This window comes from Urocitellus parryii, chromosome 6, assembly GCF_045843805.1.
Source record: "Urocitellus parryii isolate mUroPar1 chromosome 6, mUroPar1.hap1, whole genome shotgun sequence".
NCBI lineage: Eukaryota > Metazoa > Chordata > Mammalia > Rodentia > Sciuridae > Urocitellus > Urocitellus parryii.
This window is the reverse complement of record NC_135536.1, coordinates 184,316,234-184,331,961: the sequence shown is the minus strand read 5'-3', so window position 1 is coordinate 184,331,961 and position 15,728 is coordinate 184,316,234. Positions and strand designations below refer to the sequence as shown.

Below are 15,728 nucleotides of genomic sequence, written 5' to 3'. Positions count from 1 at the left end.
TACAACTGCCACTCAACATCATCTGGACATTTCACAGACATCTTAACTCAATATGTCTCAAACTGAACTTCAGTTCTTCCTGTCCAATCTACTCAGTCTTCCCCAACTGTTATTGCAACTTTATCCTTTTAATTGCTAAGACCAAACCTTGAAGTCATCCTTGACCCCTTTTCTTCTCACCCTCCACATTCCACTATTTAGTATCTCTTGCTGCCTATACCTTCAAAATATATCTAGAATCTGACCACTCCTCACCACCTCCACAACTACCACCAGCTGGAGTATCATCTTGTGCTTGGATTACTGGAATCATCTCCCTTTATTCTCTGCTTCCACCCTTGCTCCCCTCATTTTATGACAGAACAGATGTACTTTTTTCCCTTTCTCTTTTTGTAGTGCTGGGGATGGAACCCTAGGCCTTGCACATTCTAGATATGCTGTACCACTGAGTCACACCCCCCAGTCCTTGATCCCTCACTTTAAAGAAATTAGTCATCATGTCATACCTCTCCTCAAAACTTTTCTCTCAGTCAAGGCTGACCTTAGGTCCTCACAAAGGCCTATAAGGAGCTGGGCATAGTAGTACACACCTGTAATCCCAGGTATTGGGGCTTAGGCAGGAGAATCACAAGTTCAAGGTCAGCCTCAGCAATTTAGTGACGCCCTAAGTAACTTAGTAAGGCCCTGTCTCAAATAAAGAAATTAAAAGGGCTGGGGATGTGGTTCAGTGGTAAAGCACCCTGGGTTCAATCCTCAGTACCAAAAAAAAAAAGTCTATAAGGCCCCACCAAGTCTCCTATCATTCCTGTTCCTGCTCCAGCCCCAACAGTCTTTTGGCTCTTCCTTGAATAATCAAGCACTTTCCCATCTTGTTCTCTTTTTTTTTTTTTTAAGAATTTTAATATTTATTTTTTAGTTTCTGGCGAACACAACATCTTTGTTTATATGTGGTGCTGAGGATCGAACCCGGGCCACTTGCATGCCAGGTGAGCGCGCTACTGCTTGAGCCACATCCCCAGCCCCATCTTGTTCTCTTTATACTGGTCACTCTGAGAACACTCTGCCCAGTGTTCTTCCCTCAGATACCCACATGGCTCACTTGCTCACGTCCTTCAAATTTTTGCTCAAGCATCACCACCTCAAGATGATGCCATTCTGAGCTGGGCATGGTGGTACATCCCTGTAATCCTAGTGACATAGGAGGCTGAAGCAGGATGACCGTGAGCTCAAAGCCAGCCTCAGCAACTTAGTGAGGCCCTAAGCAACTCAGCCAGATCCTGTCTCAAAATAAAAAATAAAAAGGATGTGGCTCAGTAGTGAAGTGCCTCCGGCTTCAGTCCCCAGTACAAAAAAAAAAAAAAAATCACTCCGACCATCCTATTAAAAATGCAACTGCCCCAGTACTCCAATCCCCAGTAGTCCACTTGAAGTTTGTACCATCTTCTACCATATTCTTTAATCTACATATACACATATATAAATGTCTTAATGCCTATCTGGACATTGCTCATACAAGGACATCACTGAAAACCTCTCTCTCAATGTCCCCAGCTTATCTCCTGAAATCCTTCTACGAATACACACAGTGCTGAGTAGATACAAGGCCTTGAAGAAATGTTTGTTGAAGAATCAACATGTAGCTAAAAATGCAATTTTTTCATAAGATCCTCAATCAGAATCAAATTCCCTATATTCATTATGCCCATCTCTAGTTTAAACTTCACATTTAGGGTTTACATAATAAGCTTAATCAGAACTTGTCTGTCTCTTCCATAAACAGGAAATTTCAGGGATAGTTTCTAGTACAGTAGGCACTCAGTATTTGTTAACTTGAACATAAGGACAGGCGTATGAAGACAAGTATCTGTACTTGTACACTCCACCTTTGGTTTATTTAGATATAGATCCTGAGCCAGGCAAAATATGCTCAAAAATGTTATTCTCTGACCATCAGGGATGGAAAACAATAAATCAGGCAATAAAACAGGAGAAAGCACTGGCCTGAAAGTCATTTAGGACAGAATTTAAATCCCTGCTCACCTTCGGAAAATACTGTCCCTTCCTTCTTAGGGAGGGAATACTGTCTCTTCCTTCTTTAAACCTCAGTTCCTCATATGGAAACATGGCTAATAACTCTCAGGACCGTGGAAAAGTTTTCAATGGCATTAACAGTGTAAGTATCTCAGTTTACTGAGGGGGTTCCTGGGTCTTAAAGTTCTCTGTGTTAAACCTAGAAAAGTCCTGGGCAAAATGGAAAAGGTCAGTCATTCTAAGTGCTTGGTACATAGCTTGGAATACACAGTGGCTAATAAGTGCTGGCAGTTGCTCTGCATCCCCAACCCCAGTTTCTCTGTTGGCCTCGTCATAGATCTGAGAACGTTTTGTCTACCACCTTTGCTGTGACCCTAATTCCTGTCCCCAAGCTCATGTTTTCAAACAAACATAAATGAACTAAAGTGTAGCTCAAAGAGCCCCAGGTACTGACTTGATAACCTTGGGGAGGGAGGTGGTATCCAGCTGGTAAATGGACAGATCGAAGAGGGTGGTAAAGTCACGTGGGTTCTCATCACCCTCCTGGAGACACACTCGCAGACGCTCTGACAGGGTGGCTGTGTCAGGTAGCATCATGTAGTCGGAGATCTGAAAGCCATAAGAGGGTTCCTTTCAGCAAAGCAGGAACAAGAGTTCATTTTGTTGAGTCTCCACTGTCTGAGGTCTCAAATCTGCAGTACTTAAACTTTCTTGCCAAGAGATTTCACTATTCATGATCATAGACAACGAAATCTTAAGCCATTTTAAATGGAAAGAGGAACAAAACTCTCTTGGCTAAAGCCCAAGGCTGGTGAAGTCCAACTCTCCAAATACTCAAGCAGATACTAACACAGCTGAACACAGCTGCAGAAACACACAATCATGATGTCAGTCTTCTTTTAATTTCACGATGTCTCATCTTGACTACCAGGCACTCAATTCTATCTCCCTAGTCCACTTCCATTCCCACACCCAAGGCAATACTTCCCTTTGTCAAATTATCCATCCAAAATAGTTTTGATCTATTAAATTTTAGTGAGTGACTTTATTTTCTATTTTAGTGAGAAAATAGAAGCAATTATAAAAGAAAATACATCAACTCTCACTACAATATGCACCCTACACCAGCATCTGGGCCATACTGTTTTCTGTCCTGTCAAGTACAGAAATGCCAGTGATGCCAGCACAGACATCCCTTCCCTTTGTACACTAGATCCTAGCCCTTCTCTTTTAGCCTAAGACATCCTCCAACATTGCTGAGAGTCCTCAATGATAACATATGCTCAGTGCTGATAATAGTAAAGGATCAGGGAACCTAAATATCAATAGGAGGTTGTTCAATATAGTATAGTATTTTCAAACAATGTGAAATATACTCTTAAAAATGAACAGAAAAAGAGAAGAAAGCTCTTTAAAGAACATGGAAAAGTTCTCAGGTCATATTGATAATATCAAAAGGTAAGGTGCCAGGATAGTATGCATACACAGCAAATGTGGTACTATTTGCATAAAAGAAGAGGAAAGAAAGTACACACACACTCACATACTTGCTTTTATAACATATCTCTGGAAGAACATGTAGGACACTACTACTATTGTGGTCATTGGAAGGGGAACAGAGCGGCCAGGCTGAAAGATAGAAGGAAGACTATTTGTTGTGTATGCTTTTGAATTCTGAACTATGTGAATGTATTACCTATTCAAAAAATAAATTCAAATTTAACTAAATGAATGTTGTCAACAAGAATTTTGCTTTTTATTGCCTTTTGAAATGTAATTAGCTAACAAGGCCAACTTGGTAATAGTTTAAAAATGGGTCCTCTGAAGTTATCTGCAGTGTACAGTTTCCTGTATTCTCTAGCTCCACCACTGCAAGAGATAGGCCTGAGCATTACATAAATAATAAATTGGTTCATTCTTTTCTGTAGCCCAAGGGTCAAAACTCTCCAATCTTCAATCTCTTTTTTTAAACAATAAATGAGAGAAGAGCATAAACAAATAAATATCCTTCCTGGCAACAGGAAGACAAGTGCAATAACAAGGGTACCAATATGCCAAGACACACTAAAATGCAACAGAGTCCAGGCCTGGGCCAGTCAACCCAAAGATCCTGAAGCTGATTCTCTTAATTCTCTGCATAGGGCCTTTCCACAAAACCCTAATTCAGAAAATCATTAAGGCCTTAGGTGTACAGAAAGAAAGAAATGTAAGAGTACTTCTGGGACCACTGGCTTTCCTGACTTCCTGGCAGATTCTGAGGTTAAAACTTGTTAGGTCAACTCCTCCAGCTTCTTATTGATCTTCTGTTTCACCAAATACTACTTGACAATGAGATAATATCTGAGTTTAAAATCCATTGTAATATAATAAGGTTTGATCTAAAATCATAGGAAGTTCAGATTTTCACAATTTCTCACTTTACAATGTTACTGGATGTAGCATTTACCTTTCTAAAGTCATACAATACAAAGCACAATTGTCACCAGGTCTCACATCTGGAAGATACAGGCATGATTTGAGAGAAAGCCCTTAACACTACAATCTTCCCTTGGTTTCATATGCTTTTTTTTTTTTTTTTTAAAGAGAGAGTGAGAGAGCAGAGAGAGAGAGAGAGAAAGAGAGAGAGAGAGAGAGAGAGAGAGAGAGAATTTTTAATATTTATTATTTTTTTTAGTTCTCGGCGGACACAACATCTTTGTTGGTATGTGGTGCTGAGGATCGAACCCGGGCCACACGCATGCCAGGCCAGCGCGCTACCACTTGAGCCACATCCCCAGCCCCCCTTGGTTTTATATGAATGCCTCCTTTCTGAATTAGTCTTGGGTCAGGTGTGATGGACAGTGAAGAACAGGGCAGCAGGAAAGGAAAGGCTCCAAAACCAGCCTGACCTGGAATTGACCTAATTGCAGACCTTAAAGGATTTCCCAACTTTAGTTTTCTTGGCTAAAAACTAGGAATGACAGAAACTTAGCAGGAGCAAGGTGTCACACAGAAAAGGAACAGATGCAGCCTCTCTTAGCACAGCTCCGTTGACCCAACTATCTCACCAGGATTGACAGCTATCAAAGATACTGCCCACTCTGGCCTAGGTACTGTGAGAGCTGAAAAGTGAATTCCATGCTGTACCCCAGTCATTTAACTTTGGGGACATATATAATTTTTCAAGAGAAATTCAAGTAAAATATCCATATGCTTCATGTACCCAAATAAGGGAATACCTCAGGGGCTCTCGTGTTTCCTAAGGCAAACAGCTTCTAAAAAGCCATGGCTGAGGGAAGAAGCAGTTAGTGTACGGCCATCTCTGATAGAATACCTTCTTGCCACAACTGTTACCCATAGCTGAAAAATCATCTTCTTTTCATTTCAGAGTTTAAGAAACAGAAAATCAATTAAACAAGGAACAGGCTTTGAACCAGGAAGACCTGGGTTTGTGTCCTACCTCTGCATTTGCCTACTGTTAGAGCACATTGCAGGGGCTGGGGATGTGGCTCAGCGGTAGCGCGCTCGCCTGACATGCGTGCGGCCAGGGTTTGATCCCCAGCACCACATACCAACAAAGATGTTGTGTCTGCCGAGAACTAAAAAAATAAATAAATATTAAAAAAAATTCTCTCTCTCTCTCTCTCTCTCTCTCCTCTCTCACTCTCTCTTAAAAAAAAAAAAAAAAAAGAGCACATTGCAAACTTGTAAAATTTCAGTTTCCTCATCCATAAAATGGGAATGTGACCATCCATCTCCCAGGATTATTGTGAGATAATACAATGATCTATGTGTGTAAGTGTATGACATACAGGGGCTGGGAATATAGTAAATGTGAAAATTTTTAAAAGCTGAGCTGGGAGTGTAGCTCAGTGGTAGAGCATTGCATCTAGCATGTGTGAGGTCCTGGGTTTGATCCCCAGTCCCACAAAAATAAATAAATAAATAAATAGGTTGATAGATAGATAGATAGATAGCTTACATAGCATGGTTTTAAGTGAATTTAGTTTAGTAAATAAATTCCCATCCATTAAAACAGGCCTCAAAATCATCCTGTGAGATACACAGCACAAGTATCAGAGTTCCTGCTTTACAGATGAGATTCCAGAATTAAAAGATGTCAAAAAGAACCTGCTACAGTCCCAAGACCAGTGGTGGAGCCAGACCTGGAATGCAGGTTACTGGTTTCCATTCCAATGATCATATTACCTTGTCTCAATTACCATACTGCCTTTAGAATTATTTTATTTTATTTTTTATTTATTTATTTATTTATTTTTTAATATTTATTTTTTAGTTCTTGGCGGACAGAACATCGTTGTTTGTATGTGGTGCTGAGGATCGAACCCGGGCCGCACGCATGCCAGGCGAGCGCGCTATCGCTTGAGCCACATCCCCAGCCCCTAGAATTATTTTAAAAGACAACAAAATTACAGTTTAAAACTTAAATTCTAATAATATGACTTTTTTCATGAAAAAAATGTATTTTTTTTGTATTTTTAAGAGAAATCCTTTTTGACAGATAACTCATTTATTTATTTTTAATATCTGACATGAACAATTTAGAAGTAAAAAAAATTGTTTTGGTCAGCTGACTCTACTGCTATGGGTCCATGGGGAGGTAGACATCATGGTAGAAGGGTATGGCAGAGGAAAGCTACTCAGCTCATGATAGTTGGGAAGCAGAGGTAGATAACTCATTTTATTTTTTCTGTGTTGGGGATTAAGCCCAGGGCCTCAAACATGCTAGGCAAATGCTCAACCACTGAGCTCCACTCCCAATCCCATAGCTGTATTTAATATATGAATTATATATGCATCTAGGTTGCAAAGAAAGTGGAAGATGTGTGGAAGTTTATATTTTTAAATTTTTTTTTTCACAGTTATTACATATGCATCTAGATTGCAAAGAAAATGGGAGATGTGTAGAAGTTTTTATTTTTTAAAATTTTTTCCCAATTATACTTTAGAGAAATTCTGTTTTGTTTTTAATATATACATATATATTTTAATTATAGATAGACCTTTATTTATTTACTTACTTATTTGTTTATAAGATTGAGCCAGAAAGTATATTTTAAATTTTAGTTCTTATATGTATATATGGGCTACCACCCTAATTAATTCTATGATTAATTATATAATTTAGCTGGGAGTCATGGCACATAGCTGTTATCCCAGTGACTCCAGAGGCTGAGGCAGGAGGTCTTCCTGTACCCCTCAAAATCACTTTTTTCCCTCTTATATACAAGACAGACATATGTTCCTTTGGAACTATTAGAAGTGGTAGTGAAAAGCGGATCCATTTTTTTATTTATAAATTTCTTCTTCTTCTTCTTTTTTTTTTTTTTTTTTGGCATCAGGGATTAAACCTAGGGGCACTTAACTACTGAGCCACATCTCCAGCCTGTTTTTTTAAATTTTGGGACAGGGTCTTGCTAAGTTGCTCAGGGCCCAAGTTGTTGAGGCTGGCTTTGAACTTGCAATCTTCCATCTCAGCCTCCCAAGGCACTGGGATTATAGTCATGTACCATTATGCCCGGCTCATTTTTAAGTTTCTAATGATTCACAACCTCCTACCTCTGGGTCCTCAGCATCAATCTGATTTAGGTGAATGTCTCCTGTTGTGAGCCACTGGAAAACAACATCCTGGATTTAAAAAATAAACACAGAATTAGATACCTGGTTATTTGGAAAAGCTAAAGGTCAGAGAGTTAAGTCAATCAAGAAAAAAATAATAAAGGAAAAAGACTAAACCAATGATTCAGAAAAGTAACCAGACTTCTATTGGTGATATCATATGAAAACTTAAAGGTTTTCTTCTCTTAATGCAACCTTTATTGTCAGAAATTCATCATTTACCTTAGGACACTCTAATACTTAACCGTAAGCCAAAATTTATTAAAACTTGTTCACAATCCTGAAAAAACCTTTTAATATGATGGCAGTCTGATCTTAAAAAGTATGGCTACTAGCCAGACACAGTGGCACACGCCTGTAATCTCAGCAGCTTGGGAGGATGGTGAATTCAAAGCCAGCCTTACCAAAAGCGAGGTGCTAAGCAACTCACCCTGTCTCTAAATAAAATACAAAATAGGACTGGGGACGTGGCTCAGTGATCAAGTGCCCCTGAGTTCAATACCCAGTACCAAAAAAAAAAAAAAAGTATAGCTACTAAAAAGCAGAATATCTAAGAGCAAGGTACTATGCCAACATGTGTGTAATCCTAGCCACCAGGAAGCTGAGGCAGAACGAGCACAAGTTCAAGGTTAGCCTAGGCAAATTAAATTAACAATAAAGGGCTGGGGATGTTGCTCAGTGAGAGAGCACCCGGGTTTAATCCCCAGTACTACAGGGAAATAAAAAAGAACATCTAGCTCTCCAAGACTACATCTAGAGGCACTAGAAATTCATGAGGATTCTACATAAATAAGACTTTAATAAGACTCTCAAGGGGCTGGGGATGTGGCTTAAGCGGTAGCGCGCTCGCCTGGCATGTGTGCGGCCCGGGTTCGATCCTCAGCACCACATACAAACAAAGATGTTGTGTCCGCCAAAAACTAAAAAATAAATATTAAAAATAAAAATATTCTCTCTCTCTCTCTCAAAAAAAAAAAAAACAGACTCTCAATACAACCCTTCTAAAATGGAAGGAGTCAATTTCACTAATTCGTATAACTTCCTGTGACAAGTAAGCCACTGGAATCCCACAATGTACAGCTCTGTGAAGGTATCTGCTTCCCACTCTACTGTCCTTTACACTATTCTGACAGAATAACTGCAATGTCTTTACTTCATTGCCCTCATCAGTCAGTGCTGTACATAAAGTTCCTAGCTTCCATGCACACTCTCCGCCCCTCCTCTCCATTCTCCCTTCACTCCTTGATTCAGTCTTTATTCTTTTTACCTGGTTGACTTCACCAGCCTCTTAACTGGCTCTGGCTGCCCCTTTCTCATTCCACACAAATGACAGAGGGATCTGACTATGCCCAAGGCTGCTGCAAACCCTAAAGGGGTCCCCATAGCTTCTGGCATAAAGTTCAAGTTCTGGGGCTTTACACTTAAGGTCCTTATTAAGCTTGCTCCTCTCAGGGTCGGCTCTCATCCCTACTTGGCATGCTTAGAAATATATTTCTGGATTAATCTGTATGTCATTCTTTTTCTTCATGTGCTATAAACTTTTTCTAAGCAAGGGACTATGCCTGAAACTCTGTATTCTTAGTACCACCATATAATGGATTCTGAAGAGATGGTTTTAAATCAGTAAAGGTGCTTACCAATATTGATACATCAATTTGATGACAGGGAAAAGCTCACCATGATTTTGCTGTTTTCTTCTTTATCCAAATACTGGTCACTGAACATGTGACATGAGCCAAGCACTGCCAGCTTCCCGCCTTGGTTCTACTAATGACAAAGCACTGTCAGATACTCAGATCCCAAAACACTGCATGTATCCTAGTCCCTCAACATTTACCACCAGAATCATGTCAGCAACTATCTTACATACTAAAAAGTGCCAATTCACATTAGGATTTTAACAGTCTATCAGTATCCACTGTGATGACAACTACAACTTACTTGGCCTCTCATTTTAGACATATCTATATTTTCCCACTTAATTTTAACAAAAAGTAATATAAATTGGTTTGCCAGCCTTTTCCCAATGTTATCATATAAATGAAGATCATAATTTTTTTTAATGCTGGGGATAGAATCCAAAGCCTTACACATGCTATGTAAGCATTCTACCACTGAACTATTCTCTCAGACCAATAACAATTTTAAAGGGGGAGAAAAGGCAAACCCAAACATATTCTATCAGAATTTCAAAGACATTTATAAGTACAAAAAAAAAATAGAGTTTAATATTCAAACAGAAAACTAAACTATCAATATGAAAAGTTCACAAAAAGAAATATCGACTGGTTCATAAGAAAAAACTTCAGTATTAGTCAAAGTACTTTTACCTATCAGATTAATAAATATAAAAAAGACTATAAAGTGTTGGTCAGGTTTAGTGAAATGAGTTCTTTCACACATTGCTGCTCAAACTGTCACACACTGCTGCAACAACTGTCAACATATGCAACAAAACAAACTGAAATACACAAAAAAAAAAATCTACCTGCAATGTTATATCCATAACTATATCTAATTATGTCACAAATAATTAGAAATAAATCCAAATGAAACATTAAGGTAAAGGAGACAGGAGTGGTGGCACACACCAATAATCCTAGTTACTCAGGAGGCTGAGGCAGGAGGATCACAAGGACAACCTTGGAAACTTAACTAGACCTTGTTTAAAATTTTTAAAAATTGTTTAAAAAAGGCTGGGTATGTATCTCAGTGGTGGATCACTTGCCTAGTATGCAAGAAGCCCTGGATTCAATCCCCCAAATTGTCAAAACAAGAAAAAACAAAACAACAACAAAAAAAGAAATCAAATAATCATAGTTTGCAGTATTAAACCAGAGGCCTCTTAAAATACTATCTCATTTTCATTTGTATTTATAAACTGACAGTTTATATAAACTATTTCCACATCTCAAAAATAACACTTTAGTTTTAAAATAATATTTCAGGGGCTGGGGATGTGGCTCAAGCGGTAGCGCGCTCGCCTGGCATGCGTGCGGCCCGGGTTCGATCCTCAGCACCATACCAACAAAGATGTTGTGTCCACCGAGAACTAAAAAATAAATATTAAAAATTTAAAAAAATAAAAAAATAATAAAATAAAATAATATTTCAGCTATTTGGAAGAGAAAACTACCATAATAGCCACATGAATTTCATTTAAATCTTTCACAGCATAGACATTTATTTACTTCCTAAGAAAAATGAGAGCTTTAAATAAGAAGAGGAAAGATAAAACTAGATCTCACAAAGAAAAACTAGGAATGTGTAGACCAAGGGATATTTAAGTCCCTTGAAAAAACAGAAAGGTCAGCTGATGAATTTCATGTCTTATGGACAGATGAAGGTAAATTCAACAAAATGTGAATTAAAAGGCAGTGGGAAAATGACAGCATAACATAGAGACCTCTGGACCACTGTTGCCACACTCCATGGGGTCTCCAAATGAGAACTGGACAACTAGTCTTCTGATATGTTCTCCTGGGATAAACCAAAACAAAAGCAGCTAATTCTAGCCAATTTTGTGTAGTTAACTCCCCCTTTTCCTGAATGGATTCTCAGTACTCTGAGGGTGAGGACACAGAATAATAGGACAAAGTTGGTTGAGAGTTATAAACAGATACCCTCACACTATTGTGGAAAAGCTTTAGACTTAGAATAAGGGGTAGGTTTAGGATTTGACACCATTGATTATATGATGACCCACTGCTTCCCATGAATAAAATGTGGATACCTAAAAACTACTTCATTGGATTGACATAAAGATCAGTGAGAAAATATGTGAAACTCATATACAAAATGACAAGAAGTTTTTAGTATCTCAATAATAAAAATAACATACACACACATATTTAACAAAAGTTGTACCTTTGAGTGATAAAAAGCCAGAATGGGTCTGTTAAGTGGGAAGCAGACAGAGCCTGTGGACAGAACAGCCACTGCTGGTTTCATGACACTCAAGGTGGCACCAAAAGGATAGACAAAGGTGAGAGCTCTGTAAGAAATTAGAGGAACACATGCAAATGCTTATTAAATATATTTTTAAAATCTGAAAATAAACTTAAGTGTTTCTTGAGCAAAACTGATTCACCATCAAATACAATTTTTTTCCTAAGCTTGGGTTAGTTAACTCAAAAACTGGGACAACTATAGTTACAAGTTTAATGCGGTATCTTAGCAAATATGAATGTGAACTAACAGAAAAGTACAAATGATTATAACCGGAAAAAGTAAAGTAGCCCCAATGGAGCAGGAAGCAACCAGGGGCCTTATCTAAGAATGACCTAGAGTTTCACATGAGCCTGTTCTGCATAATGTCTTAAAAATACATATTCTATTCTTCCTCAGATTTGGCTACTACAATCTCTAAGAATGTCTATCATGGGAGGGCATGTCACCAGGTGAATGCTTACATGAATTGGGGGGTATATATATACTTCACACTGGACACTGCTACAAAGACTTGCCTTGGAGTCCCTTCTACTCTCCACTAACACAGACTTAAGAGCATCTAGCTTGATGCAGATGCACACATCTATAATCCCAGCAACTCTGGAGGCTGAGGTAGGAGGATCATAAATTCAAGGTGAGCCTCAGCAACTTAGTGAGACTGGTCTCAAAATAAAAAATATAAAAGACTAGGAAAGCAGCTCAGTGGTAAAGTACCTTGGATTCAATCCCCACGTGACCAAGGGCAAAGTACTTCTAGAAACTATGGGGTACAGATCCTGAGGTGAGGCTAACCCATATAGGAGGGGTTAGGGTTTTACTGAAAGTTGGAGCTCTGCAAACGTAGCTGTTTGAAGGAAGTGATCTCAGAATGGAGACAAACAGTGATCTTAAATTCAGAGCATAAATTAGAGACTGCTGGGTAGGGAAAATCATGGAGAAAGCATCCATGAGGAATCAAGATTTTAATTTTCCTATTCTTTTGGACCATGAGAAACCTCTTCCTACCTTAACTTTAAAATTATTTCCTGCCAGGGTTAGTTTTCCCCAACCCTTCAGTAAAGTCTTGTCTACGCTTATGACTTCCATGGTCACGCCATGGGAGAGAAGCCAATACCTGCCCACATTCTCCATTCTCCTCCATCTGCCCCTAGCACAGCCGCATCCCACTAAGTAGGAACTACAGCCCTGAGTTCTAGGCCAGGAGCAGAAGGAAATCACCAGATGACCATGGAACAACATTTAAGTGGAAGAAATATAGTCACATGAATGTCAGTGTGAATTCTACCACCATCCCCACCATTTCCCCCAAACTCACTCAAAGGAGATAAGCTGACTGTATGTTTTCTATGTATTTTGTTACCGATTTTTGACCATTAAAAAATTTTTTTCTCATCATTTATAAGAACTCTGTGTACTGCAAATATTTTTCTCAGTTACGTATTAACTTTCAGGAATATTACCCCATAAAAGATGAACTTTACATAAAAAGTTACAAAAATCTAGGAATTAAAGTAAATGTGGAGAGTCAGAATGACAGTTATCAAGAATACAAACAACCATAAATGTCGGCAAGGATGTGGGAAAAAAGGCACACTCATTCATTGCTGGTGGGACTGCAAATTGGTGCAACCAATCTGGAAAGCAGTATGGAGATTCCTGAGAAAACTTGGAATGGAACCGCCATTTGATTCAGCTATCTCCCACTCCTCTGTCTAGACCCAATGGACTTAAAATCAGCATACTATAGTAATTCAGCCACATCAATGTTTATAGCAGCTCAATTCACAATAGCTAAACTGTGGAAGCAACCTAGATGCCCTTCAATAGATGAATGGATAACAAAACTGTGGTATATATATACACAATGGAATATCACTCAGCATTAAACAATAAAATTATGGCATTTGCAGGTAAATGGATGGAGCTGGAGAATATCAGGCTAAGTGAAGTAAGTCAATCCCCAAAATCCAAAGGTCAAATATTCTAAGTGGATGTTGATCCATAATGCAGGGGGGAACATGGGAAAAATAGAGGAACTTTGATGGAGCAAAGGAGAAAGAGGGAAGGGGAGAGGGTATGGGGGTAGAAAAGATGGTGGAATGAGATGAACATCATTACCCTAGGTACATATACGACTGCACATATGGTGCAATGCTACATCAAGTGTACAACCACAGAAATGTAAAGTTGTGCTCCTTTTGTGTACAATGAATCGAAATGCATTCTGCTGTCATATATACCTAATTAAAATAAATGAAAAAAGTAATGTAGAACTAGTGAATTAAAAACAAATAATATGGATTAGAATCAAACTCCAAATATATATGCGAGGTGTGAATTATATATATAGTAAATAATATTTCAAATTATTGGAGATGGATGGCATAATTTCAGCTACTTAGAGAAACATATCCATTTTTATATCATATCCTAAAATATATCCAGATGGATTAAAAATGTATTCAAAAACAAGACTACAAGAGTACAAAAAAATATGTGAATATTTCATAATCTTAGGATAGGAAAAACCTACTCCCATGTGCTAATAATCAAAGAAATGCAAACTAAAAAAGAAAAAAGGGATACCATTTTTACTAGAATACTCCATGCTGGCAAGAGGGAAAAGTGGACGTGTTCATAGGAACTGTAAGTGCTGCCAACTGCCTGAAGGCAACTGGGCAATGTATCACAGTTGACAATGTGTCAATAAGATGACTTTTGACTCAGAAATTCCAATGCTACCTTATTAAAATACTAGCAAAAGTGCACAAAAACTATACCAAGATATTCACATGTGCTTTTTATTTGTAACATATAAAAACTTGTTTATAACCATATGGAGCAGAGGTCAACTGCTGCATTCTCCCTTGAATGTGTGTTCCTTGCTTTATCCCAAAAGCTTCTCACTGTCAAGTTGGTTGGCACCCTCTCCTGGATGCGTATTTCTTACTTTATTCACAAAGATGTCTCTCTTTTGAGATAGCCTACATTCTCTCCTAAAAGTGCATTTGCTTTCCTAAATAAATCTGTCTCAGACAAAAAAAAAAAAAAAAAAAAGGATAGGTTCTGGAGCAAATGCCTAGGTTTAACCAAAGTTCTAACACTCAGGTAAATTTGGGAAATTACCTCTTTGTATTTCATCTCTAACTTTCTGTGGTTGTTGTGAATATTAAATAAAGTAATATATATCTATTACACAGTAAGTGCTCAAATAAATGTTAGGTAGTATTATTAAGGCAAAATATTAGCCAGGCACAGTGGTAGAGACCTATAATTACAGCAACTTGGGAGGTTGAGGCAGGAGGATTACATGTTTGAGAATAGCCTCAGCAACTTACTGAGACCCTGTTTCAAAATAAAAACTAAAGGGGCTGGGGTTGTGGCTCAGTGGTAGAGCGCTTGCCTAGCCTGTGTTAGTCACTGGGTTTGATTCTCAGCACCACAAAAATAATTAATAAAGGGCCACCAACAACCAATAAAATATCTTTAAAAAGCTAGCAACTTAGTGAGGCCCTAAGCCACTTAAGTGAGACCTTATCAAACAATTTTAAAAGGGGCTGAGGATTTAGCTTAGTGGTAAAGTACCCCTGGGTTTAATCCCTAGTACCCCCCCCCAATCAAAAAAAAAAAAAAAAAAAGAGAGATTATCTTCAGGGGAAGGGCATGGATTTAAAATGCAGAACTTTTACTTTCTGCCTTTCTTTTTTTTTTTTCTGTACTGGGTTTTGAACCCAGGGGCACTTAATCACTGAGCCACATCCCAAGCTCTCTTTTTTGAGACACGGTCTCACTAAACTCTTAGGGCTTCAGTAAGTTGCTGAGGCTAACCTTGAATTTGCAATCCTCCTGCCTCAGCCTCCTGAGATGCAGAGATTACAGGGGTACCGCACTCACTGCCTGGCTACTTTCTTCCTTTTGAACTGTTTACACTGTTTTTATTTATCAATTGGTGAGAATTACTTTTGTAATTGGGAAACTCTTTTCACTTTCAAAAGGAAAATCCTTTGAAATGATAAATCCTTCCTCCTCAAATGGCTTGAGAAACACACTCACTGGGCATTGTTTCCACTGCTCTCATCATCAATAATTCCAGGTACGGTTTTTCCTGCAGCTCGGCTAATTTCCCT

General features: G+C 38.5%; 1 protein-coding gene across 2 annotated transcripts in view; it reads right to left on the bottom strand.

The window, feature by feature from the left end:
* Ift52 (intraflagellar transport 52) overlaps nt 1-15,728 on the bottom strand; it is a 38,621-nt gene that overhangs the window by 7,975 nt on the left and 14,918 nt on the right. Inside the window, exons 6-10 of one of the 2 annotated variants that reach the window (XM_077799787.1) lie at nt 15,655-15,726; nt 11,518-11,644; nt 9,328-9,414; nt 7,591-7,659; nt 2,486-2,640 (exon numbers count right to left, since the gene is read on the bottom strand). In XM_077799787.1, coding sequence (XP_077655913.1) covers nt 2,486-2,640; nt 7,591-7,659; nt 9,328-9,414; nt 11,518-11,644; nt 15,655-15,726 — 510 coding nt within the window. Of the gene's footprint in view, nt 1-2,485; nt 2,641-7,590; nt 7,660-9,327; nt 9,418-11,517; nt 11,645-15,654; nt 15,727-15,728 lie in introns of those variants that run through there. The other variant, XM_077799788.1, reaches the window with a different exon arrangement.